This window comes from Zonotrichia leucophrys, chromosome 3 (genome assembly GCF_028769735.1).
Source record: "Zonotrichia leucophrys gambelii isolate GWCS_2022_RI chromosome 3, RI_Zleu_2.0, whole genome shotgun sequence".
Classification (NCBI taxonomy): domain Eukaryota; kingdom Metazoa; phylum Chordata; class Aves; order Passeriformes; family Passerellidae; genus Zonotrichia; species Zonotrichia leucophrys.
The window spans coordinates 37,135,521-37,163,510 of record NC_088172.1 but is presented as its reverse complement, the minus strand read 5'-3'; the positions used below and the strand labels follow the sequence as shown (position 1 = coordinate 37,163,510).

Sequence of the window (27,990 nt, the reverse complement as noted above, 5' to 3'; positions counted from 1 at the left end):
GCCGGTGTCTCGGGAGCAGCCGGGCGATCTCTCCGGCGGCGCGGCCGGAGCCCGGCTCTGCCTGGGGATGACCCGGATCCCCCCGCTTTTGTCGCAGCCTGGCGGTGGCGGCGGCGGGACGCGAGTGGCGGGTGGGTGTTGGGAAGGCGCGCGGGGGGATGCGGGACCGTGTGCCCGCGCGCGGCCACGTGCTCGCCGCCACCTGCCGTGGGCACGCGGCCCCCGCCGCCGCCTCCCCCGCGCGCGCACGTGCGCGGCCCGCCGCCTGACTCTCCACGCGAGACCGCGCGGAGCGGCCCGGCCGCGCAAAGGCCGGGGAGGGCGGCGGGGAGCGCATTTTCCGCGCGGCGGCGGCCGCCGGCAGCGAGCGCGCCCCGTCCCCGCCAGTCCCGGCCCCGTCACGCGGGGCCGTGTCCCTGAGCGGCGGCGGCCCCACGTGCGGGCGCGGGGTCCCGGGCAGGGCGTGTCGCGGGGCGGGCGCGTGGCACTCCCGGCGGCGGGGCCTCTGCCCGCGCGGCACCGAGTGGGCGGCGGGGCGGGCGCGGCGCGGGGGCGCGCGGGGTCTCCAGTGGGAACCGCGCGCGTTCCCAGTGGCAGCGCCGGGGAGGGCGGGGGGTGGGGAGCCAGGGGACGGGGGAGGAGCGGGCCGCTCTCCCCCCCACCCCCGCTCCCTCCCTCCCCTGCCCCTGCCCCGGGGCGGCGGGTGGCGCTGGCCGCGGCGGGTCGGGGCTCGGTGTCCTTGTGCGGAAATGACACACGGTCCCGTCACGTCACGCGAGAGCGCAGCGCGCGGACCCTCGCACACAAAGAGCGGGGGGGAAGCGCGGGCTCCAGCGGCGGCCGCTCCAGCCGCCCCCGCCGCCCCGGGGCTCCCGTGGCCCCGCGCGGAGCAGAGGTAAGTCTCGCCGCCGCCGCTGGTGGGGACGGGCGCCGTTCCACGCACCCCACGGCGAGCGGGGAGCGCCGCCCCGGCGGGTGGGGGAAGAACGGGGAGGGGGGGGCCGAGCGGGGGAGGCGCGGGGCCGGCCCCTCCCCCGGCCGCCCGCGGGCCGGGGCCGCGCTGCCGGGGCCGCGCGGGCGGGGGTCTCTTTGTTCGCCGCTCCGAGCGGCGCTGCGGCGGCGCGGGTCGCGCGCGCCCGGCCCGGGTGCCTCCATCTGCGGGGCTGGGGGAGGGGGACAATGGGGAGCCGGTGGGGAGGGGTGGGGGGGCAGCGGAACGGTCACGCCGCCGTCACCTCCAGCCTCACCTTAACCCCTTCCCCCTCCTCCCCCGCGCGCCGGCCACATAGATCCGCCCGGGCAGGGTTCGGACCGGAAGCACCAACCGCCGCCTCCGCCTCGGGCTCGTGGGTCTGACCGCGGAAGCGGCCGCGGCCGCGCCGCGTGCGGTGCGCGCGGGGCGTCCCCCGCCGCAGCGCCCGCCCCCGGGCGGGGCCTCGCGCCGCCGCCGCCGCGCGCGCCGCTCCCACGTGGCGGCCGCTCCGCCGGCCCTCGGTAGGCGCGGGGGGAGCCCCGGCCCCGCCACGGGCCCGCTCTGGCACCGCCCCGGGGCTCCGCGGGGCCACGCGTGCCCCGGGAGCCAGCGCCGGGGTCAGGGTCCCGCCTGTCCTATCATACACGGCGGGAGGAGCGGCCGCCGGGTGGTTGCGCTGGAATTCGTGTCGGTCCTCGCTGGGTCGCGCTCTGAGGGGCCCGGTGAAGGGCACTGCGGGGGAACGGGCCGCCCCTGGCCCGACCGCCTCCCGCCAGGTCTCCCGCGGCTTCCCCTGCCCCGATCACCGCCCGCTTCCCCTGCACTGATCGCCCGCTGCCTCTACCCTACTTTTCCCTGCGATGTGTCCACACAGCCCTTTGTAAATAGAAGGGAACAAACTCTGAACCAGCAGAATGCGAGCCGGCCGCAGGCCAGCAGCCATGTGACGGCTCCCACATAGCAGTTGACGCAGTCCCAGAGTTTTTTTGGGTTGAAGTGTGAGTAGGGTTTGCGCTGCCACCCATAAACACAGAGTATGCCTGACCCATGGGGCAGAGACATCTAGGCAGGGAAAGGGAAACCTTTTCCCTGTTTCCAACTTTAATGATTTACATCTCGTAAAACAAATAATTACTTACCCATGGATGTTCATACATACTTCTTATCTCCTGCTAAATCAAACTCATTATTGGACCAACTGAGATTTTATCTTTGCGCTAAGTATTTTCATAGGTTAGGTAAGTTCAGTGGATAAAAATAAACGGAAGGTGAATGAAGTTTGGAGGAGAATTTAAACTGCACAAAGTTCAGATGGAACAGTATTTTAAAATAAAAGCAGAGTGAGAGGGGAGAGAGGAAAACAAAATGTTTTAATAGACCAGTGGAAAACACGTGGTTGAAGAAAAGACAAATTCATACATTGCTGCTGGAAATAAACCAGGTTAGTGTTTTGCTGACCCCTGCAAGATTAAATTGCTGTTTGGTAAAAGTACAGAGGACAGATTGAGAAAACTTCAGTTTTAGGCAAATTGTGAGAAAACTGAGCAGAGTGGTTTTGATTTGTTGGGTTGTTTTTTGGTTTTTTTGGATTTTTTGTTTGGTTGGTTTTTTAGGCGTTTTTGTTAATTTTTTATTTTTTTAATCTGCATATTTAACTTAATTAAAATGAAATATGAAAGACCCAAATTAAGTGCACGCCCTTTTAGTCCTACTGAAAAAACACCCTTGTTGGAGGCTGGCTTCAGTGGAGATTTGAGGCTTCATGTCCTGCTCCACAGGGCAGCAAAGGAGGTTTTCAAAATATGAAAATATAAGGATTTTTATTCTCCATTAGAGTAGTGCTTCCAACGACATCTGCTGGTTCCTTAAAATCTTTGTAGTTTTAGAACTTACTATTCATGTATTTACAACTTACTATTCATGTAGTCAAAATGCTTGTAATGTTGGAATACTGTTTTCTACAGTACTTAGTTTTACAAGGGTCAGTACTGGATATCAAGAACAAATTTTATTGAGAAACGAGGCTGCAGCACCCTATTACCTCAAAATGAATAGAACAGAAAGCATTTGCTTTTAGTGTTTCATATGCTGTCTACTTGCATTTTTCTCTTTGCTCAGTTAAATGAGGCAACATTCAGATCTCAGTTTCTTTAAGATGGGTGGTCAGTTTCAAATAACTGTCTTGGTTTTTGTTTGGTAGTGTTTTTTATTAAGGTGATTTCAGGTATTGGACTTCTTTGACCCTCTGCTTCTTCAAAATGTATAAGGCCTTGTCAAAATTGTGTAAAATTTGTTGTCAAATCATAGACCCAAATCACTGGCCCATAGACCTGAACAAAAGGCAAACATTGCCTTTAAGAAATACATTTTCCAGCTCTGTCTTGGAGTGGTATTTATGTCTAATTTAGTTGAATTGAATTTGAGTTGCATTGTCTTTTACAAATCGGAGGAATAAAATCTACCCTGAGGATAATTGCAATATTGAAATTATTGAACCCAGTGCTGCAGCTAGGAAATAAAAGATGCAGATTACTTGGCACCCAAAGCAGAATGCAGAACTCGCAGTTCTCTAGGTTTGCTTCTCAGCCCAGCAGGAGAGCTTTCCAAGAGACAGCCTGGAGAGCAGCATGCACCCCGAATATGAGGCAACTCCTGGGCAGCCTGAGCAGAGGGCACACGCCTCCAGTCCTTTTTGAATCTGGGACTCTAGGGCTGGGTTGAGAATTGTTATTTTATTTCATTATTTCCAACTGTTCTATAGGAATCAGTCTTCTAAATCATCAGGAGGGACAGAGTTCCACACCATTGCCAGGCACTTGGAGCAGCCCTCTGCTCACCTGCTGTGTGGAACGGCACTGCTTCCACCTACCCACAGCAGCTTTCAAGGCTCTGGAGTTCCCATGCGAAGCTTTGGTTGCTTTCTGTGCTTCACCCAGTGCATGACAGGAAATGTAGGCAGAGAGTCTAGACAGGGAGCAGGACAGACACTTGAGTGTTTGCCCAGATTAATTGATTATCATTGTCAATTGCTGACAATGAATATATGTACAGTGCTTTTGATTGGCTCTGGGTAAATCATACTCTAGTTACGTAGTGTAATACCATTGCAATTCAATGATAAAGTCCTTTTACATGATGATATGTGTAAGAGGAGATGCTAATTTTGGCTGTTAAACAGCAGTTGAAAGTACATGTCTTATAAAATTTAGCTAGTGTCATCTCCTTAAAAGATCAGCTTTTATTTTTTTGTGTTCCTCATTTATTTAACTTTATTAGGATACCTATGCTGTAAGAGGGATGTTGTATCTTTCACTGCATGCTGAAAGCTAAGGACACAGAGCGGTTTATTCTGCATATGTTATCAAACACGTATTTAATGTTACTAACAAACATGTATGTCTTAACATTTGCCCAAAATGTAGAACAGTTGACATTTTCAGAAGCAATGCTCAAGGACACTTTTCATTATGAGCTGAGTTTTATATATGAAGCAATGTACCACCATGAGGCTTTAAAGGGAATAAACTTAAAACACAATGTCTCAATCCCTGTGTTTTTAATAGCATTCTTGTAGCCAGTAATGAAGAACTAGGAACATTCCTGCCAACCTGCATGAAGAAGCTAAAATACTTAGTGGGACGATGTGCATCCAAGAAGCAATTTCTACATATTTACTATGCATTAGTGAATTGAACAATACAATGTTATGTAAGGAGTTAAATTCTAAACAGCAAGCTTCTATAAAACTGATAATCATCATTATTGTTATTATTTAGTATCTTGTTTAAGGTAGTGGTTAATTTTCATTTCTTATTAGCATTAACAAGTGTGATGAAATCCAAGTTGCTTTCCACATGCAGCATGTGTACAGTTTTATAGTTTCCTGTGTGGTTTTCACACTATTTTTTTTCATTTGTCAGAACTTAGTACATTAGATATGGGAATTCAAAGAGTACAGAGTTACTTTAGTTACAAACAGCAGGACAGCAGTATTTTTTTCTGGTGGAATTTTTTTGTTCAATTTTTAAGTCAGGATGTGAAAATTATCAGTCAGGCTTTCTTTAAGAATGATTGCAAAGGCAAAGAACTACCTTCACTTACATGATGAGCAGGATCTTTTCTCCCTGTATTGTGCTTTTGTAATGGTCAAAATCATAAGAGGGGATCAGGAAAGCATCCTTCAGGGCAAACACATGAGTAATTGTTAGGTAGTAAACAGGAGGAGGAGAATGCACATTATGAGAAGATATAGCTTAACAAACTAAACAAAACATTCAGTTTTGTTTTGTGTATCAATAACTAGATACACCTTATGCTACTTTGACGTAGCAATATGCGTTATACTAGATGATATGAGAATGAAATACATTCCAAGTATGAGTTGCAATTTCTTCCCTTACTCATAAGATCTGTTGTACCCCAGTGCTTTAAGTCTTTAAAGCTTCAGTGCATATTTTGGGTAGGTGCATTTTTGGTAGGTGGTTCACATGTTCTGTTCTACATGCAAAAGCAGCATCAGGGTGGTTGGTAACACTAAAAGCACAGAGAAACATTCCAAACCCTTGTTTCTAAGGTGTTATTCCATGCTTTGGAACTCCCAGCACTGCCCTATGCTTTGAACTTCTCTGTTAACCATGGGTAATACCATTTCAATGTGGAATGTCATTACCAAAATGATACAACAGTGCAGTTAAGTGTCATGACCTGGTACATTTTTGGAATAGAGGCAGATGTCTAAGCAAGAGTAATCGAAGTAGGGAGTGTTAAGTCCTTTCATTGAACTGTCTTGTTCATTGCCTAGTCTGATGAGAAGGGACAGCAGGATCTGTGGGAAGGGAATTTGTCCAGTAGTGACAGACAAGGTGTTCCCGGACTCCCCTTCGTTCCCTACTCCCTTGGATTTGGCTGTTGACATAGGTGTAGGTGTTTGGCTTGGAATCTTTCTTCCAGAGGGTTCACCAGAAAACAGGATGCAGTGCAGCATCTGTCTGTATCCCAGCGAGATAAAGCTGCCGAGGCTGGTTGCTCTGCCAGTCACAGTTGCAGGCGTGGGCTTCCAACTTCAGCACAGAGTGTTCACTCTTTCCTAGAACTTGCTAACAGCTGTCCTCTAGATAGCATTGAGCAATTATTAGGCTGAGGATGATAAGTATATTTATCTTCCGTTTTGAAAAAAATACATTTAAGATTGAAATATGTTTTGTATACTCAACCTGACGAGGAACAACTGTTGGATGTTTGCTTTACTGTATGTATTTCTCACTCAATTGCTTTTTGCAGTATTTTGCCCCAAGATATTTTAGACTTTTTTTTTCATTCCAGTTTTGCCTAATCTCACAGTCTGGGCTAGAATGCTACCTCGAAACAGACTTTGACAGTGCTACCTCTTTTAAAGAGGAAGTTATTATTAGTAAGAACTGATGCACAGCAAACAATATTTTAGCAAATATGAAATCTTTTATCTTTAGTGGACTTGAAACAATCAACAAAATTGTTGTTAATCTTACATATACAGGCATGCATGCACAGACACACTCAGAAACAGATACAGGCTTTCTACCTTTCCATAAATACTAATTTCCTGTGGAAGCAATGATGCCATTGCTATGTTGGTGCCTCTTTGTTGGCTCACTAGTCACCTGTGGGTCCACTATGACCCAAATTTGAAGCAAGATGGTGGAATAAATAAGCTATCATTGAATAGCTGAAACAAGCCAGTGGCTTGCTGGTATGAGAAGAGATTTTAATTCCTCCTTTCCAGCCCAAACCTTGTGCATATTCCTGAGCTGGGCCCTTTGCTTCTGTATTACAAGGAAAGTGACCCAGGAAAAAAAGGTGTTGATTTCTGACAGTTTATCAAGATGGAAGGTTAAGGTGGGCACCCATGCTTGACCAAGAGAGCAGGTGGGGCTGCAAGACAGGAAATCAAAGGGACAATTGAATCCTGTCTCTTAACAGAAGCTGTTATATGTTTGATGTGCTTCATTTTCTCAATACCAGAGTTCTTACAGATCTCACAAAGAAGACAGGAAACTAGATAAGGAAAGAGATTATTACCAGGGCTCCCAAAAATGAAAAAAAAAATTGGAGTTAATGCTTTTTTTTTGACACCTAAGATCTCAGGTATGGAACACAGTCTTCCCAGGCTTCATTGGTTCTGACACTGATTTTCACTATTCACTTTTAATTGTATTCTGGCAGTTTTCGGATTAAAAAACCTTAAAAGGTTTAAACCTGTATTTCAAATTTGTGAAACAATGTTTTAACTCAGTGTTATTTGACCTGAATTCAGGGTGGCTTTGGCCTTCCTAATGTTGTTTCCTTCAGAAAGTTAACTGTTGCTTTACGTTAATTTTCACTTTCTTTCCAGAGTTAAAGAGTGGTTTTTCAGGTACTCATTTATCTTTTCCTTTTAGTTTGATTTTTCCTCTGATAGGAATTCTTCTAAAGCGTTCTTCCCATTTTAACAATAGTAATAGCAGGAATTAGAAAGAAAATAAAATTCCTAAATATTCCTTCCTAAATATTTGTTTCATCCACTGCCACCTTTTAATCTTCTCTTCTGCCTTTCTGGTTAACATTTTTCACTGTTTTGCTCCAACAAAGCAGTCTAGTATTATATGAAAAATCATTTTGATCTCCATTTTAGAATGTTCTGTAGTGGTATTGATAGATTTGCTTACTGTCACCTCAGGCTCTCACAAAAAGATTGTGTGTCACACTCCCTGAGCACTGAAATGTGTTGGTCTTGTACCACAGCCCTCAGAGCTATGCCTAATGCAGCATGGAAAAGTGCAAGGAAGATCCAGGCAGTAACTATCAATGCATGTGGGATATCAGGGCAAAATATGAACTGTTAGTACAATGGGATTTTCTTAAGGTCCAGGAGGGCTTTTTGATGGTGCTGTGTGAAGTAGACTGCTGCAGGATTTTTCATGAAGAGCTGTAGTGGCTTTGTCCAAATCTCTAAGTACTGTTGAGTTAATAAGACCGGGTATTAACCCATGTCAGGGCTTATCAGGTGGTTTAAAAGTTGGTGCAGGCCACTTAGCTTCACGCTGTTATGTTTAGAGAGTTTGCAGGAGTTTAAGTGACGTGATTGTGGTACTGTTAGGCTTGCATAATTGATATATGGATCAATTCATAAATCAATACAAGTCCTGAAATAGGGAGTTATGGTGGGTAAAAGGATGAGGTATCTGAGGGGTTTGTAGTAGCTCTACATCCAACTGGGAGAGGCTTATTTTTATACGTGATGATGAAGACAATCTCATTTTATCCCCTTGAGGATGCCCTTTACAAGGCTGTATACAGGGGCCATGTGGAAGATCAGCACATCAAAGAGTATCTTGGCTTCAAGGGTGGCCCAGTATAAGCTGATTTTATAAATCTGTGCATCTTTTGTTTGGGTGCCACCTATTGTAAATTGTACAAAATCTAATCCAGAATGGAACCTCATAGTTACCATTACAGCCATCAATGACCTACAAATTGAAATTCATATCTACACAGCATTCAAGTGTTTACAGAGTTTTTAAAAAGTGTTTTGAGATGTAAAAAAAAATAAAAATAAAAATTGATTCATCATTATTCAGGAGAGAGGTACAGACTATTTTTCCTTCCACAGTGGGTTCTCTGTCTTTCCCCATCTTTCTTATCAATTTCATTATAATTCCCACTCCTGGGCTATGTGTACACTTTTCATTGACTGGTTTTATTGACTTTCACTTGTAAAGCAATAATATTCTGGGCCAGATAAGCATAATGCTGTGTGTAGAGGAGCATGAGCAGAGCGTGACAGTTTGCCAGTCACCCGCTCTCCAGTTGAGAGTGTCAGTTTGCAGCTGCGTGCCCTGGAAGGGTCAGTGATATCTGACCAAGTTGTTTGCTTTGTAGATCTCCAACGATTTAGCATATCTTTTAGGAACACGTACAAAGATTGATGTTTGGCCCCAAGTAACTTGCAAAATTAGTTTTCAAGTAAACAAAAATGCAGGTGAGTTTTTCACGTGAGAAGTAACACTAAAATCATGCTAGCATAATATATATATTTGCTTTTCCTTACAAGACCCACATTATTTAGAGGCTGACAGAGAAAAAGGACTTAGTGTAGATCTATGTGCATTGTTCTGCTGGAATTGATGCAATTTATGCCAAAAGATGAAAGATTTTTAAGTAAAAACATACTCTAGGATGTATGTTACTATTAATGATGAGTTTTCTTTCTGTGATGACTTTGTGTCAACCACAAGGACAATATGAACACATTTGACTGTAATAATAGCGATTTTGTGCAGGGGGAAGACTTTAATACAATTAACTTCCATTAATATATTGCCAAGACACTACAGAGAAGGTTTGAATGACTTTTACGTTTGTCTGTACCAGAAAAAGACATAGAGTTTAAAATAGTTCCCTACCTGCTGTGTGTTATCAACAATATGGTTTGCCTGTTGACGGGTCTGTAGATGGCCATGAAGGTTATTGAAAATAACTAGTTATTACAAACATACAGACTGGAAAGACTGGGAGTTATTTGTGGGCTGTTAACTCAATACTTCTAGATGAAAAGTAATTACAAGAGGAGATGTAGATATTCCCTGATTCTAGAAGATGCTGATATTTATTTTTGTGTTTTTGTTTTGTTCTTTAGTGAGATAGAAGATGAATTCAGCTGAAATCACTGATGATGATGAAGGTAAAATATTATACTTCTTAAAATTTTTGATCAGGCAGAAATACTTGTTCATTTAAAGTATTTGCCACCTAATAGAGGATGTAGTTGAATCAACACAAATTACACTAATGTTTTTTTTAAAGTTATCTCAAGTAGGGCATTATCTTTGTTAGTTATTATTATTTCTGCTCTACATCCTTCCTCCCCTCCAAAAAATCTTCCTCCTGTAACATTATTTGTTTATACTTTAGATTCTTCTTTGGACAAGAAGATGTCATTTATTGGAAAATGGAATGATTTGACTTTGAGGTGGCCCCAATATACACTTACCATAGAAGTAATAAATATAATTAAGTTCTTCAAAACACATTTTCGTAAAAAGAAACAAACCACAGACCACTATACTAAGGATGTCATGGTTTTCTGGAGAGGGTGCTTTATCTTTCTAAACATTCTCTTTTTTCAGTAAAAATTCCTAAAAAAAATGTGAAAGTAGAAACAGAAAATGAAGATGAAGCTCTGGACTGCTCAGTAACCTCCAGATCAGCTGAGAAACACTCACTGGATGGTGCGGTGACTTGCCTACAGGATTCCAGCAAACGGAAACAGAGCTCCCTTGGCTGTGATGGGTCAGGAGGCCAGCAGGATGCCTTACCCAGCGTGAAGAAGAGACGCTTTACACAAGAGGTGACTGCTCTACACATGACTGTGATTTTTGGTTCATATTTTCTAGGCTAAATTCTCTGCTGCTTTAAGTAGAATGCAAGTCTTTTAACTAAATTTGCATTGGTAATGAGTTTGTTGCAAATGTGGCTAATCTTAAGCCAGTTTGCACACGGCTGGGTATTCTCTAAATAACATGGAAATGGTCATATTTATGAAATACAGTTCATAGTTACAGATTAATTCATTTATGTGAATTATATTTTTGTTGTTCAGCAGATAACATAGGAAGGGGCAGTGACTTGGAGTAACTGGGCATGACTGATTACAGTCCCTCTCCTGTCACACAGTCCCTCAGCTTGATCCTGAGTGGTAGAATCCGGGCTGTGATTCTTTCTTCAGTGACAAAGATTTAATGTCAGTAAGACATTAAATAAAATGTGTAAAATAATACAGTATAAATTACTGTATTATTTGAAGGATAAAAATGCAGGGATGCAGAAGATTTCAGTTTATCAGTAGTGGAATGTATTACAGCATCTGATGTGGCATCCCAGCTTGGGACAATCCAGATGTTTCTCTAGCCAGTGAAGGAGATGCCCAGTCTTTTCCATTATCCTGATCTTATGTTTTACCTCTCTAGCAATGGTGGATTTTAATTAATCTCTGCTGAAATTGAGCTAGCTTCTTTTTGTCCTTGTTCTTTTCAGTATGGAGAGCAATGATCATCTGTTCCTAGAAAAATCTTCTGCATGTGGGAAAATTCATGTGATGTTGTCCACTCTAAGTCCTTCCTTTCCAAGATTAAAATTCTCTTTTTTTCAGCTCTTCTTCAGGAGTCACGTTATATTTTTGTTGTTCCATTTCAGAGTCCAGAAAGACTAGTGTCCAGTGTTGGATAGTAACATCTCTCCTGCCACCCTCTAGAGCAGTATAATGACCTCCTGTTTTTCACACTCAGCACTTTATTAAAATAACCTAGATTCAAATTCATCCTCTTTTGAATAACTTCAGGCCCTGGGTTATATTTAGTTTGTGACCTATCCTAATGCACGTATCCTTTTCTGCTCTTCTGCTACCTAGCCAGTTATTCCATGTTGTATTTGCACATTTCATGTCTTCTTTATAGCCATAGTTCTCTGTGATTCTTTTTCTTGACTATCATCTCTCTGACTTCTTACGGCTGTTTTTTCCCCCTGAATGCCTGTGGTAGGTAGGTTTTAATCTTATTACACGGTTTCTTTCTTATCCTTTCTCTTTTTCTTTTTACAATTGTTTTCCTTACATTCAAATTCTTAAAAGAGCTTTATAATGGTCTCTGAACTGTGCTTGCTTTGCATTTTCCTGTTTGCCATTAATAAATTTTAAAGTTTTATTTGAAATTAATTATAACTTTGGATTTATAATATCAGAAGTTGACCCAGTAATAACAATGAAAATTCATTCTTGGCTGACCCCAGCGAATCAGCATGTTTAGTTAAATCACCAACCAGTAATAGTCCTCAGTCTTAACAGGATTTTTTAAGTTAATTACTTCTCTAGTACCAATATTTTGTTTTAATTGATGGCTTTATTAACTATTTCTATTTAAACAGTGGAAAAATCTTAATTATTCTGAAGAATGCTGTGCTTGTATATTTTTACTGCACGTCATATAGGCATCTATCTATGATATAAACAGAGCTGTACTTTTGGGCTGGTAATTATATTACTAAATTACTTTTTATCTGAAGACTTCACTCTTTTTTTAAAATTTTGAATGCCACTTCATAATCATGAATTAATTTTCCCTGATTTTCTTTTTAAAAAACAATATGTAGAAGATTGTAGATTTTAAAAAGTTATGTGCAGGACTTTCCATATTTTTATGTGCCTGAAAGTATATGTTTCTTGCTTATGTATTTATTTATTCTTTACTTCTGTGCTTGAATATTATGCACTGTATTCTTAGAGATATTTAGACTTTTTTTATTAAGCATAACAAAGGTCATAAATGGACTTGAGGATTAAGCAGAACAATAACTGCAACTTTTAAAACTTGGCTTAGTATTCCAAGAGAGTATATGAGAGACTATTTCACAATTTCTTGTATTGGTCGATGTTTTGCAAAATACTGTACTTTGCAAATGTTCATAAAATGTTTAGAACATAAAAACTTGCTATGCAACTTTAGTATAAAAAGCAGCAGTATCTTACATGCATTGAGTCTCATAGAACAATATCTTTGCTTATTTTTTGATAGTACTTTAGAACTGAATTTAAATGGGTGCAGTATTATCTGAAATTCATGGATGTTTAAAGATCAGTGTTACAGAAAACTGATTAGTTAAATTGTACACTTTGCAAAAACCATGTATTTATGGTGTTGATAGTGCTGTTCCCAGATGGAAATCATAGACAGGATAATTAAAAGCAAAAGAAAAGAAAATGAGAATGCATCTTGACTAAAATATCCTTAAATATTTTTAAGGCCCAAATGTTTTGTCATCTGCTAGGAGAACACTGGCTATATGTTTCTGAAATGCAAATATTCTGAAATGCAAATCCATCCCGCAGCCAGATCCAGGCGCTGGGAGCTGCATTAGTGAAGGAAGAAGTTCAGCTGCTATCGTAGTGAAGATCTGCTGTAGTTCTTAGCATGAGCTCCAGAGCACCATGTCCAAAACTGAGACTGCAAACTTTAACGATCTTACTGTCAAAGTAATGAATTAATGTTCTTTAATACACATTCTAATATTGATTTGGCCTGACTGTGTGAGGTGCGCATCAATAGAAGTTACCCTTATATTGCCACATTTTATTATTAATTAATTCGGGAAAATAAACAGCAGGAGGTCAAATGAGAACTGACAGATACCTGGTGGCCCGTGGCAAGCTATTTAGCAGCGAGGTATTTTAGTAGTAGAAGAGGAATTGAAAGAGGCATGTGCTGTTTCTGAAGGAATATTTGGTATATTCTCAGTTAACAGGAGTGTTAATGAAAGAGCAGCTTAGGTGGTAGGTGTCACTGGTTGTGTAAGAAAAGTTTTGTTTTGTTCTTTAGATGTAGAATAGTAAAAAGCTTTGTAATTCAGTTTGTGTGCCTGACTGGGGAGCAGTATTGTGCACACTGTCAGTGAGATTTTCATGGCCTGCTTTTAGGTGATGTCTATGCAGGGCTCTGTTACCACATGGAACTTCCTCTGTTTCTTCACTGACAAGTACAGGTGGGGTATGACATCTTCAGTCCCAGCTTAGGAGCCTGCAGTTTGGTGGGGGCAACGTGGATTTCAGTTTGCTCACAGTTCAGTCGCTGTTCTGGCTTTGTTATGAGTGGGACTGGAGTGGGACAGTCTTCTAACTGGGACCTGGAAACCAGGTGTCCTAGGCACCATGACTGCCAGGGATTCTGCAAACTGAAATGCATCTCCTTGGCATTACATTTTCATTTGACCATCTCTTCACACAGCTTTGGATGTGCAAACACAAGGTTTTGTATGTAGGGTAATGTGATGTGAGTGAGAGCAATACTTGGAAACAGCTTCAGTTTAACTGAATGCTGGTTTCTAAACTTGGAGTGGAAACCAGCTTGTTCTTTCTGAGTCTCCTTTGAGTATACATTGCATTAGAAATTAAAAAATAATTAGATTCAATTTGTCACTGCAGTAAGCAGATGCCAAGTATGAGTACACATAGGGACCACATTGATTTCATGACTTACAGTTCTGTTTCTTAAGAAAGAAACCTTAATTCAAGCTCCTCATTGTAGGACATAATGGGGCCTTCACTAGAATTTCAAATTTCTTGTGGCTCTCAGCTCAGATCTGAAGTCTGTGTTTCATTTGTTTTAATACTTGAATGCAAATTCTGTAGTGTTTTATCTAATTCATGTTCTATAGAACAAGCCAAGAAAATTGTTTCAGTATAGAAACATCTGCAAATCTCGGAGTGTTTTCTCATGTTTGAATTCTTTATGTTGGATTTTGATTCTGTTGTATCTGCTTAACTTTTAAGAATTATTTGCAATATCCATGTGTTTGTGAAAAAAACCCCAAATCAAGCCCTGCCTATCTACTGTGAGATTATGAAAATGCTTGGTTCCAATTTCAAGCAATGAGGAATAAGTACAAATAATTGGAACATTAAGTCCTCAAGAATTCATTACTAGTTTTATGTAATTTATAAATTATATAAATTTCTATAGTTTAAATAATTTAGAAAGTTAGAAATCCATGAGTCTAAACTTCCTTGTCTTTCAGAAATAAAGAAATCTTCTGTTAGGCTTCCTTTAAAAAAATATATTGTACCAAGGTACTTTCCACTTTTTTATTATTTAAATAGAATACCTTTTAAAAATTAATAAATTTCTAGGACTTGTTTAGTACTTCTGCACCATTATAAAGAATTTTTTTAAAACATATATAAACCTTTCACATCAGAAAAAAGGGAATAAGCATATTTTTTGTGGTTTATAGCCCTTGTGACATTTTCAAAAGCTAACCTAAAGAGAGTGCTGGAATGTTAAATGCAGTTGTTGGAGGCAATGGCAAGGTCACAGGACTAGGAGTCAGAAAATCTAGATGCTATTCTTGGCTCTGTTGCTGACTTGTTGCCACCCAAATTCTTGACAGCCCAAGATCCTCATATCCAAGGTGAAGCCTAATGATACTTAATTTGGGGGAGTAATTAGAGCTCTGTGGGTAGAGAGTACTAAGAATTAGTATTGCATTTCTATTCCATGGGGAAAACTATGAGCCAAAAAAAGGAAAACAAAAGGAAACCTAAATAATTCTTTACTGTGTTTTTATTTTTCCCAGTGAAATTATTAATTTTTATTGTTTAACACAAGTCCCCTGGAGAAAATTTGACTTTGCATATTTATGTAACAATGCCTGCTTAAGGAGCACATATTTATAGTTAATATTTTTAAGGGGGCGTTACTAATACAATATTTGTTCATTTGAAGGGCTCCCTTTCAAACATGAGGAACAGAGACGCTGGCTCACCCACAAATGCAGAGCAGCCAGGCAAGAACAAGAATTCTAATGTAGCATGGCTCTGTGAAGAAGAATCTTTCAGTGACATAATCACTCCATCTTATAAGAAACCTCTCTATGGCATCTCACACAAAATCACAGAGAAGAAGAACCCACCAGGAGCAGAGCAGTTTGCTTCTTACGAGTTGTTTGAAAAAATCAACCCCAGCAGTCCCTCACAAATTCGGACTTTGAACGATCAACGCAAAAGAGACTCAGCCATTGCAGTAGCGGCAGCATCAGCAGATTCAGAACCAAATATATATTCTTTGATACAGAAAATGTTTTACACGCTGAACACCCTCAACACCAATATGACTCAGCTTCACAGTAAAGTTGACCTGTTGTCTCTGGAGGTTAGCAGAATTAAAAAGCAAGTCAGTCCAGCAGAGTCTGTTGCTGACTTCAAGCCTCCCCCGGAGTACCAGCTGACTTCTACGGAACTCAAACAAATCATGGATCAAAGCACATCGGGCGGAGACCTGGCTTGCCGGTTGCTGGTGCAGCTCTTCCCAGAGCTCTTCAGTGACGATGAGTTTGGCAGGAGCTGCAGTGCATGTGGCTTTCTCAACAAAAGGAAACTTGAATCTCTTCATCTGCAGCTTATTCGTAACTATGTGGAAGTTTGTTATCCTTCTGTGAAGAATACAGCTGTGTGGCAGTTGGAGTGTTTGCCTCAAGTCAATGATTTTTTCAATAGATTTTGGGCTCAAAGGGAAATGGAAAACAGTCAGCAGAATGTGCAATCATCCAGTTTTTATGAGACTGAGCAGGTCGAATCCTCTCATTTTATGGAGGATAAAGAGCAGGAAGAAGCTTTGTCCTTGGACAGGAGTAATGTCATTGCCTCAGATTACATGCTGGATGCTCAGGATCTCAATGAATTTTTAGATGAAGCTTCTTCACCAGGAGAGTTTTCTGTTTTTTTGTTACACAGACTGTTTCCAGAACTCTTTGACCACAGAAAATTAGCTGAAAGGTACAGCTGCTTTGGAGACTCTGGAAAACAACTGCTGGATCCTCATCGGCTTCAAATAATCCGTAGGTACACTGAAATTTACTTTCCGGACGTGCAAGAAGAGGAAGCCTGGTTGCAGCAGTGTGTTCAGCGAATAAATGATGAGCTTGAAAGTACGTATATGGATGGAAGTGAATGTGACCAGATGAGAGATGACTGTTACGATTCTTCTAGTTTACCAGATGATGTATCAATCATAAAAGTGGAAGACAGTTTTGAATATGAAAAGCCTGGCAGACGGTCCAAAAAAATTTGGCTTGTACCCATAGATTTTGACAAACTTGACTTTCCCCCTCCTGATTTTGATGTCCCTGTCCCAGATTACCTGTTGAACAAGGAACAGATTAAAAGCATATATGAAAGCAGTCTTTCCATAGGCAACTTTGCTTCCCGATTGCTTGTTCTCTTATTTCCTGAACTATTTACTCATGAAAACTTACGGAAGCAATACAACTGTAGTGGATCTTTAGGCAAGAAACAGCTTGACCCCACTAGAATTAAATTAATTCGACATTATGTGCAGATACTGTACCCCAGAGCGAAGAATGACAGAGTGTGGACATTAGAGTTTGTTGGGAAGCTTGACGAGAGGTGTCGACGAAGAGACACGGAGCAAAGGCGCTCATACCAACAGCAACGGAAAATCCATGTGCCAGGGCCCGACAGGAGGGAATTTCTCACCTATGCAATAAACCCTGAGAGATTTCGGGAAGAATTTGAAGGGCCGCCACTGCCACCGGAAAGAAGCAGCAAGGATTTTTGCAAGATACCACTTGATGAACTTGTTGTTCCTAATCCAGACTTCCCTGTGCCTTCTCTGTATTTGCTGTCTGACAAGGAGATAAGAGAGATAGTGCAGCAGAGCCTGTCTGTCGGCAACTTTGCTGCCAGGCTTCTTGTAAGACTCTTCCCTGAACTCTTTACTCCGGAGAATCTGAGACTGCAGTACAACCATTCAGGTGCTTGTAATAAAAAACAGCTTGATCCCATCAGACTGAGACTGATCCGTCATTACGTGGAGGCAGTTTATCCTGTGGAGAAAATGGAAGAGGTGTGGCATTATGAATGTATACCGAGCATCGATGAAAGGTGCCGGCGTCCTAACAGAAAAAAGTGTGATATACTGAAAAAAGCTAAGAAAGCAAAAAAAGTGACAGGCTCTTTAAACTGCTAAGACTTTGACCACTAAATTATTGTCAAGAGTATGCTTTGGTTTAGACTGAAGGGCCTATTGGGAGCTGAGGGTTCTCAGCACCTGGGACAGTCAGGCACTAAATTTGTTGCGTTTCAGTGTGTGTGTTGCATTTCTGTTGGCACCGCAGCAGTGGGAAGTGGCTGACTACATTTGTACATGGGTAAAGACCATCAGTGACAGCTATCAATGACTCGCTAAGAGCGTGATATTCACTGGTGCAAATACATGTATTGAAACTATTGCTCCACTCCCCATTTCTGCATCTTCCTTTTCTATCACTTTCTGATAATAAAAATTTTTTTTATGGTTGTGCTCTTCAAGAGCAGTTTTACATTATACCATTATAAACAGTATTTTTAATTAATTCAGATTTTCAAATGTGTAGACTAATTTAAATTTGAATGTGCCATTTTCATTGGAAATCATTGGAATATTAGAATTTGCTTTTACAGTAACTTCAGCTTCACACTTGTTTTGTTCTTCATGATATTGAGGTACTGAAAGTTATAATACTGTGTCAAAGAGTGGGTCAGAATGGTGTCATTTGCATTTTTGACTGTTACATTGGTTTTATTTCTAAAATCAAGAATTTCTGTTGAAGAATTGAGACATGAGCATAGACACCGTGGGAATGGGTTTTTTTTTTTTTGCACTGACACCACAATGTGTGTGCTGTCAATGCAAAAAATAATAACTCACTCACCCCCGTGAGTTCTGTTATTGTTTTGTCCAGTGTAACTGCTGGAGTGTCTGAGGATTGCTTGTCTTGGGTAAAGCCACCAAAACAGATCCAAGCCTATACCCATGGAATATCTTCCCATCATCTGCTTGCCACCCTGTTTGTAATAGCAAAAAAATAGCAGAAGCAACAGCAACATCAAAAAGACCTGAAACAAAGACTAAAAAAAATTTTAGACCTTAGTTTCTATCAAAATCATGATTCCAAAGGTTTCCAGTGTTGATATTGAATTGCATATATAAAAAGTATGTGCAAAGATTGGTTGTGTGGTGAAATCCAGTGTTTCAGGGTCCCAGCATATGAGCTGTGGCAATGTAACTTACTCTTTCCATGAGTGCAACAGCATCTGAATATTTGGGTGTAGGGATACGGAACTCCCTCACTTTGCCAAATTGTTTTAGTGTAATTAGTAGCTATTTGGAGACATAACTGTGTATGTATAACTTAGGTTCATATGGTCAAGTTTGCATCATTAATATCCTCAAATGTAGCAAAGATCATCCAGAACCCAACATGAATTTGCTGTATGACTTGTCACTGGAGAGTGCTGCTTTAAAACTAGTTTTCTCTTAAAAAAAAAAAAAAAACTGATAGAAATGGTGAGAGAGAGTCAGTAAAGACAGTGGTTGCCTACAGAGCATCACTGGAACACCTTGGAGCAATTGTTGATGTTCTCTGTGGTCCTTTTCTGTTGTTTACTTAGATGGGTCATAGCAAATTTTAAGTCAGTTCCAATGTAATTTTCTATTTTAGCATTTTTAAGGAAGTACAAAATATTTGATATTTTTACTTCAGATTTTTAGAATATATTGTTCGTAGACTCATATTGATCCCTTTGAAAGGAAAACAAAATGGTTTTTCCTGATGGCAAGAACTAGTAAACGTATTGTGTTAAACTGGGAGTAAATCATAGTTAGTAGCATTTGCTCATTTTACCCATATGCTAGAAACATTCTCAGAGAATGTATGAAAAAAAGTCATGAATGTACTTAACGACACATTGATACTGTTTATATCCATTTAAATGTTTCCTGTTGGTTTAATTAATAGCAGACCATACTCAAAATGGATATCAGAGCAAATACGGCTATAATAAATTGAAATCATTTTACCAAAGATAAAGAACTGATACCACAGTGTCTGCATGTGTTCATTTTAGTGCATAAATTTGTAAAATTGAATGTATCAGAAACCAAGATTCTCTTGTCATTGTATGCTACCTAGAAACTCTGTGAATTTTTTTTACATGCACTTTTATAGGATATATAAAATAACAGAAGATCTTAACAGCTGTTTAATTTGTAGTTGCAAATGGCTGGCCAAAAGGTAAGAAATACAATTTTATTTTCTTATCCTAATGTCATATGTTTCACCACTTAGTGATGTCAAAGCTCCCAGAAGAATTGAATATATATTGAACTTTTTTACAAGGGATAGATGTTCCTAGCTAGCATGCAAGTTTGAGACATACTGGCTTTTACTGTAGTCGTTAATATTAAGTCATAAAATCAGTCAATTGATATTATCTAAAAAGCAGTGAAAAAAAGAATTTGACAACTTTGATCATAAAAATGATAATTTTTGAAACTGGGTGTAAAAATATTTTTGTTGTGTTTTTTTTCTCTTTTTATTGCTGTGTACATTCCTTTTGTCCAGCTCTTCACAACCCTTTCATGATTCGCTTGATTGTATGATTTATAACTGATGTCAAGAAAATACAGATATATAAATAGTGGCATAGTTCACTAACACAAGCCCTTGCAGTGCATCTGAAGTACAGCCACTTCATCCAGTTGGTCAGTCTTGTAAATATATTAAAGGTATATTATTTTCATACAAGAGGAATGTTGTCTGGTGATTGTTCAGATACAAGCAGGATTATTTTCCTATAAAGTCTCTTACTAAGGTCTGAGATAACCTTAGGTAGTTGGACAAATACATAAAGGAAAACATCCCAGTTTGCTGCAGCCATTTAAAAAGATTTTTCTGTCTTTCAGACTTCTTCTGTTTAAAAGAATAAACTTAAAAATTTGGAAGTGAAGCTGTGATAGGAGAGTTGCTAGGTATTGAAGTGTTGGGTGCATACATAGCCACGCACACTGACTTCCTATGGATGAGCGTTACTTTCTACCTACTCAGTTAAGGTGGGTGTCAGGTGTCTCTACTTGTTACACTGTAACTGTATCAGCTTTCAGTAAGTATTGAATTGCCCATTTCTAAGCTTTCTAAAAGAAACAATGTAGTATTATTTATTTTTGCATCTTATGCATTTTCTACAACTTAAACATTTCCGCAGAAGTTCTGTAAAACATACAAAACAACACGTAAAAGAGAGGTGACGTATACATCAGTTTATTGCCTGTTAAGTGTATTCAAGTGACAGAATCAACAACAAATGCATTGGCAAATGAGAAAAATCTTTACTTGAAATCACTTAGTTATGCTGAGGCAGTGCAGCCAACAATGTTTCATGTTCTAAGAAATGTTAGTGACTTTTTAAATTCTCTTCAAAATGCATATAAGTTTTTTCTAGGTGCATTTTAAAAATGCTGTCATTTGTCTCTTTTCAATTATTATTTGATATTTATGCTTTAGCAGTGAGAAACAGAATTGTGTGCTTAATGCTCTACAAAGGCACACCAGGTCTAGTTTCATGCTGGAAGGGGCTGAGATGAATACTATATCCCCAAGAAGCCCAGAAAATAATGTACAGGTTTCATTTATAATTTATTTTCATTCAGATTTCATTTTGCTGATTAAAGCAATGTGGACTAGCTGGAAAATTCAATGTCTTAAAGCTTGCTTTGAGGGCACAGCATAAATTGCCAAGTTCTCTTACTTACAAAAGTTTTAGTTGATTGCACTTAAAATTTATGGAAGAACAACTGTGGCAGGTTTTTCTGAGTAAATTAAACAAACTCCATCACTGTCATTGTGAACATTTTTTTACTGCCTTGGTATGATTTCCTGATTTTTTTTTCCATTATTACTGCAAGTCAGCACCAATGGAGTTACAGATTTTTCCTCAGAAACATTTTGAAAGTATATTTTCTTAATGTGCCTGAAGTTGATAAAAATGAATAGATGAAGTTATGGTTTAGTTTCCTCTTAATTCTCTCTTAAAATTGACTTTGCTAAGAAAGGCAGAACAAGCAAGAAATACACATTTGTCTTCATCCTTTCCTACCTACTTTTTTTGTTGTAGTAAATGTTAAGACAGATAAATTTCTATTAGTAATAGTGCTTTCAAATCCTTATTTTGCCCTAAAATTCATTCATCAAAACTTCTCACTGGTAGTAATAGTCTTAATTTTTTATAGAAGTGCCTCACAGAATACATAATGCCTGTGTTTGTTGGAGCTCAAATAAATCCTGTTCTGAGAGGTCATCTCTCCTGCAGCAGAGTGCCAGCTGAAGGAGCTGCCCTGGCTTTGCCAGTTCCAGTGCTGGAAGCAGATGACTCCTAACAAAATCAAACCTCCATCACATTCACATTTTCCTTGTACCTCATCTGACTGGCAAGAGATTAACCCTCACACTGCATTATTTTTACGCACCGTATTCATTTTCATTATTGTAATTTTCTGGATGCTGCCATTTCTAGCTAATGGCCATGAAAGCCTGTGACATGAGCAGACCACTTGCTTTCTCCATTTCTTGGTTTGTTGCATCATGGAACTGTGGTCCCCACTGAGCATTTTTCTTTGATTAACAATTCAGAAGGAAGAACTTTGATTCCCTTGGGAAAGGAAGAATTCTAATAGAAGAGAAATAAAGCTGTTCTTTTCCCACTTCTCCCCTTTCTTACCCACACCCCAAGATGAAATTGAATAGAGCAATTTTTATGTATGTTTTTAGCTATGGTTTCCTTAATTTCTGTTTTAAAATTTAGTGAAACTGACTTCCCAGTCATAAAATGGGTGAAATCATTACGTGTACAATCACACTAAAATTGATGTTAATAGATGGAAAGAAATCATTACTGGATATTGGAGGAAGATCAGCTAATTTGTACCTATACACACAGAACACACACACACAAATTCCAAGTAATCACTCCCAATTTCCTTCACAAATTTCATTATAGCAAAGCAGCTGTTTATCCTTGTTTCCAGAGGCATTTTGTAGTCGTGTGTTAGAGGTCACTTCTCTGGAAGGAAAAATGTTCCTGTAATTCCTTTCAGGAATGTCCCACTTTGGTGAGCTCATATGGTGGTGTGTTAGCAAGTTCTACAAATGTTCCCTGAGAAGAAAATCCCAAGGTAACTGTCAGCAGTGCGAATGAGTCACTTGATAGGATTGCATCCTACATTTGAAATCTGACCCCGTGTTTAAAACCAGGAGTTTGATATTATGTGATGTAATGTTGTCCCTTGTCTCTTACTCCCTATCTCTCCTTGTTCCAAGAGTTCAAACAAAAGAGGGTCTCCCTCCCTGTAGTGCTTGTCTGTGTGCAGAAGCACTGGAAACCAAGAAATTTTAGCTTCAGTAGTGCTCAGATGTGCATGGCTCACATGCATCCCCCTTTGCATTCCTTTCCCTTCCATGCCCGAGCACTGTAATTTGGTAGGTGCTGAAGACAGACTGTCCTGTTCTGACATGCCATTACAGGAAAAAAGCAACAGCCCCCAAGAAACAAAACAACAAAAAAAATCAAACCAACCCAACCAACCAAACCACAAACCCAACTCCCCATCAGAATTGGGTGCTTTTCTGTTCTAAGAAAAAAAGAATTGCTTATTATGTGTGGCCAGAGGGGTTGGGGAATACACCCTGCCTGTCAGTCTGTAGGCAGCAGAACTCGGAGCCTATTCAGGAGTGCCAGTATATGCCAGGCTCTCTTCTGCCAGACCCAAGTCCAACTCCTGTGGGAGCAATTCCGCAGTATTCCTTCGCAGGGCTCTCTGTCCCATGCCCTGCTCCATAAGGCAGGCTGGCCCACATGCAGCAGGTTCTGCAGCTGTGTAGCACTGCTCCTGCAGCAGGTGAGACACACAAAGCTGCCAGGTAATGCTGCAGGCTGTGCTAGGGACAACAGACTCCTCCACCCACAGTCTGGCAGTGCTTGCCTCTTATGGGACCAGGCAAAGTCATCTGGATCAGATCATCGATCTGTGCAAGGGCAGGCAGGCTGCACATTCCAGGTGCATTCCTTGACATCCAACATGAAAGTGGGTTTACCGGTGATTAATGCAGAAGTGGCTTGGACAGCACAGTCATCTGGGCAGCCTCCTGGGAACTTGTCAGTCACTTCTCAAGCTGTCCAAGCCTCCCCTTTCCACCTCAGCAATATATCCAAGAAGAAGCCCTTACACATAGTTCCACCATACAGAGTGGTTGATCCCCTGATCAGTTTCTGTGTGCTTTACATGCCCCCCATCAAAAACTCTGGAAGTGACATGCCTGTTCATGCACCTCCCAGAACACATTCTGACCCTTCTTTGGGTCACAGTTTTAGCTCACGTGATATTTAAAGGCTGCAGAAACAAGTGCAACCTGCTTATTAGTGTCTGACCCCAATAAAAAGGTCTGATCAATAGAGAAGCTTATCCAGGACAGATCAATGTAGCCAAGCAGAACAGCTACTCACCTTCCTGCTGTCATAGTTTTCCTCTGAGATCACCCTGCCTTGTGACTGAAGCTTTCTATTTTGAAGCACATGGGTACAGTTCCCTCTCCAACCATTTCAATCCTGAAACCACAGAGGGCTGTCTCATGCATCACAGGACTCCTGTAGGAAGTCTGCCTTTCTTTTCCTTAGTTCATACCACTGGTGGATTAACACTACAAACTTCTGAAAGCCTGTTTCTACCTTCTGCTGTCAGTGAGGGCCCAATTTTGGTGGCAGTCATAGAATCACTGAATTATTTGAGCTGGACAGGACCTCTAAAAATCATCTAGTTCCAACTCCCTGCCATGGGCAGGGACACCTTCCACCAGACCAAGTTGCTAAAAACCCCATCCAGCCTGACCTTGAAGACTTCCAGGGATGGGAGATAATTGCATACATTGTTTCATTGTCTCACCACCTTCAACATTAAAAAAAAAAAAATCCCTATACCCAATGTAAATCTATCCTCTTTCACTTTAAAACCAGTGCCCCTTGTCCTGTCTCTACAGGCTCTAGTGAAAAATCTGTCATCATTAGGAATAGGCTAGGTCTTGATTGCTTGTGGTCTTGCCTACTTGGGTTTCCAAAAGGCTTTTCCAGAAGTCAAAAATTTAACTTTTTGGCATAATACTGTATTTATATTCTGTTCAGTTCAAATTACCTTGCTAGGTGCTCTTTGTTATGCTAATGGCTCTCAGGGAGGCAACTGCCCTGCTCATCTTGGATGCCAGGAAGGTGCTTTTTGTTGTTACTGTTTTAATCCTGCACAGAACAGACCCTTTCAGAAAGTTAATTTCTTCACATACCTACCTTAACTACTCCCAGGCCCCAGAACATTCCTGGCATTTTTTGAGTGGGGTCTTCCTCTGGTCCTGCATGCTCTGGTGTAAGATACTGCTGCTGGAGGTGACAGGGAGTGTGTACATGCTGACAGGCATTTGACAGGTTGCTGACCAGCAGCTGGAGCTCACTGACATATTACAACACACCCCTCTACTTGTTTCTCTCAGCACCCCTGGAGATTATGGCAGCCATTTAGAATAGCAAGAATAAGTGGAATTGGGGAACAGAGGATGCATCTCATTTATTTCCATTGCAGCTGTGCAAGTGCCAACAGAGTGGTGACAGCAATGCCCACAGTGAAAGTACAGCCCACTGTCTTCTTCTGGGTGCTCTGCAGAGTCCCTTCACTTCTGCAGAGTAAGGACCACCAAAATCCCCTAGGAAAGCTTTCCAGGATCATGTCCTCTTAGTTTTTTTTGAAAGGTCACTATGTCTGTAAATCAATAGCTAGACATGTATCTGCATCTTTAAACATCTACACAATTGGGGGAAAAATAAAAGCAAAACAAAATGAAAAACCAAAACCCAACCAAACTAAAACCAAACCAAAACAGAAAGCAAACAAAAACCCCAAACAAACCAAAACAAAAATAAAATCAAAACAAACAAAACAAAACCAAAACAGCACACATTTTAGCTATGCCTGAAGAAAGCAAGAAATTATTTTAAATCCTTCACTCCGCAGCCATCACTTTGGGGCTATGGAAAGGTACACCCTGCTTAAACTCAGCTATTGAGTAGCTGTTGCCATGAAAGAAAAAGTGTCCTGGGATATGCTCTTGCTGCCTCTTCAGGGCTATCTTTGTCCTTCCGGGCTCTCCAGACCAGGTTGGGAGCAGACAGTACTGGATGAACAGTAGCTACCTGCTCCTACTGGCCAGCTCTTCTGCAGACACACACCTGTGTATGGCTGTCTAAACACATATAAACAAAAAATCTGCGTGCTTCACAGTTCATCCAACAACTAGGGCTGGAGGAAGCACATTTAATGCCACCAATGCAAGTGGTTATTCCTGAGATACCTGTCCTAAGTGACAGTATTTTCCTGAATTAATACAGACATGAGCTTCTCTCCCCAGTATGGTCTGACCTTCACTCAGCTCCTTAAAATGTCTAAGTATTAAATATCTACCTAAATGCCACAATGAAATTGATACATGACAATCTGAGATTTCATCTTCCTCTGCATGGTTAGTTAAACAGGAAAAATCAGCAGTACTACACAAAGCTCCTCACTGATCAGCATTCTACATGAGAGCAGAGAATCACTGCCATGGTTTACTCATAACTTCCTGACACACCTGATGAGAAGACTGGCCTGGCTGAACAGAGAACTTTGGCTGGAACTCAGAAAAAAAAGGAATGTTTATGACGTCTGGAAGAAGGGGTAGGCAACTCAGGAGGACTACAGCGAAGTTCTGAGGTTATGCAGAGAAAAAAGCGGAAGAAACTGGAACTTAATCTAGCTACTGCCATAAAATACGTTAAAAAATGTTTCTATAAATACACTAGCAACAAAAGGCTGGCTAAGAAGAATCTTTTATTGGATCATTTACTGGATGGGTATGAGTGGAAATGTAATGACAAAGGAGATTGAGGTACTTGAAGACTTCTTTCTTTAAGTCTTTAATGGTAAGAACATTTCTTCTGCAGGTACTCAGACCCCTGAGCTGGACAACAGGGAGAAGAATGTAGCCCCCATAATCCAAGGGGAAAGGGTCAGTCACGTGCTGTACCATTTAGACACAAGTCTATGGTGCTGAATGACATCCACCCAGCTGTATTCAGAGAGCTGGTGGAAGAGCCCACCGAGCCACTTTCTATCATTTTCCCACAGTCCTGCCTCACCACGGAGGTCACTGGAGGTCAGCCAGTGTGATGCCCTTTTACAAGAAGAGTTGGGAGGAGGATCTGGGAAACTACAGACTGGTCAGCCTGACCTCAGTGCTGGGGAGGGTCCTGCAGAAGACAAAACTGAGTGAATTGTGTGGCATGGACAGCACAAACAGGGGATTCCAAAGAGCCATCATGGCTTTGTGATATGGCATGGATACTTAAAAAAAAAAAAATCAACTTTGGCCAAAGTGAAAGCCATCAAAAGGCACATCATACCATCAAGAACAGGGACACAGACCAAAACTTGCCAAAATTGATCCATTCAAATCCCAGAAAGAGAAAAGAAGGACTTACAAATACTCTGAAAAGGAGATATGCTGAAAAGAAATGCAATTGAGGGAAAATAAAAAGAAAATGGGGAGATTGGTGACTCCAAGAAAGTGATCTGTGAGAAAATGAGGTGCAGCACAAAGGACCAAAACAGGCCAAAACTAAGCTCACAGATGTTGCAAAAGAAGGGGAAAAAGTAAAGGAGGGAGACTCAACTTGGCAGAGGCGTGCAGGGCTGGCTCCAATACACCAAATAAGTAAAGTGTGTAGCATCCACTCCTCACATCCAGCACTCTTATTCTTAGGGGTGGTATCTCATATGTTGCCCAGACTTCTAGGCTCCCAGGTCTGCTTGGCTATGACTCATCTAGATTTTTAGGCTCTTGGTCTGTCTGCTTAGCTCCTAGGCTCCTAGTCTGCCTAACTCCACCATCTTATTGCTCTTGATCTGCAGTCATCTTCCTGAAGCATCTCAAGATGATGTCACTTAATAATTAAGTCCTTTTTTCACAACCACCGTGGGATCACATCTTTACAGTTCTCTCTGCAGTCCTCTACCCAAATTACCACAGCACCACTTAGGAGTCACCAACTGTTTTGATATAATTGTAAAATTTCCATATTTTCTTGGCAAATTCTCATGGGCAGCTCCTTACAGTACTAACTCCTTCTTCCTCACAGCACAGCCAACAAACAAGATTTCTTCTTGACCAGCTAACCTACTCTTTTATAGCACTCATCCTTACTAATCACAGCTGCGGCCTATTAAAGGCAGGCCTGTTCCTAATCTTTGGTTGTTAGTACAGCTGCAACTCCTCAGGGGCGAGATTACCTTTTGCACTGTCTTTATTTTGTTACATTCTATCCCCCCACAAGACAACTTTGAGGGAAAGATATGAGGGACATGGCATGGATACTTGTAGGAGGACACAGTATGGGTAATGTAGAATGTAATCTTAGCCCCCAACGAGTTGCAGCTGGACCCTATTACTAACGATTAGGAGTAGGCCAGATGATAACAGGCAACACCTGTAGCCAATAAGAACTAGTGGAATAAAAGAGTGGATTGGTGGGAACTGAAGTCAGAAGA

The 27,990-nt window shown here is 41.3% G+C and overlaps 1 protein-coding gene across 2 annotated transcripts; it reads left to right on the top strand.

The window, feature by feature from the left end:
* Nucleotides 1-42: 42 nt before the first annotated feature.
* BEND3 (BEN domain containing 3) lies at nucleotides 43-19,567 on the top strand. 2 transcript variants are annotated; one of them, XM_064707827.1, is made up of 4 exons: nucleotides 43-131; nucleotides 9,627-9,671; nucleotides 10,117-10,337; nucleotides 15,259-19,567. In XM_064707827.1, the coding sequence occupies exons 2-4, from the start codon at nucleotides 9,638-9,640 to the stop codon at nucleotides 17,518-17,520; spliced, it is 2,517 nt and encodes an 838-aa protein (XP_064563897.1). In that variant the 5' UTR covers nucleotides 43-131; nucleotides 9,627-9,637; the 3' UTR covers nucleotides 17,521-19,567. The 2 variants fall into 2 exon arrangements, with proteins under 2 accessions (XP_064563897.1, XP_064563896.1); XM_064707826.1 differs by lacking the exon at nucleotides 43-131 and adding an exon at nucleotides 715-895.
* Nucleotides 19,568-27,990: the final 8,423 nt, after the last annotated feature.

Bases quoted from the DNA above. Each gene is read 5' to 3' on its own strand.
- BEND3 (XM_064707827.1), top strand. From the start codon at position 9,638: ATGAATTCAGCTGAAATCACTGATGATGATGAAG. The intron at 9,672-10,116 runs GTAAAATATTAT...CTCTTTTTTCAG, and splicing joins AATCACTGATGATGATGAAG to TAAAAATTCCTAAAAAAAAT. The intron at 10,338-15,258 runs GTGACTGCTCTA...GTTCATTTGAAG, and splicing joins AGAGACGCTTTACACAAGAG to GGCTCCCTTTCAAACATGAG.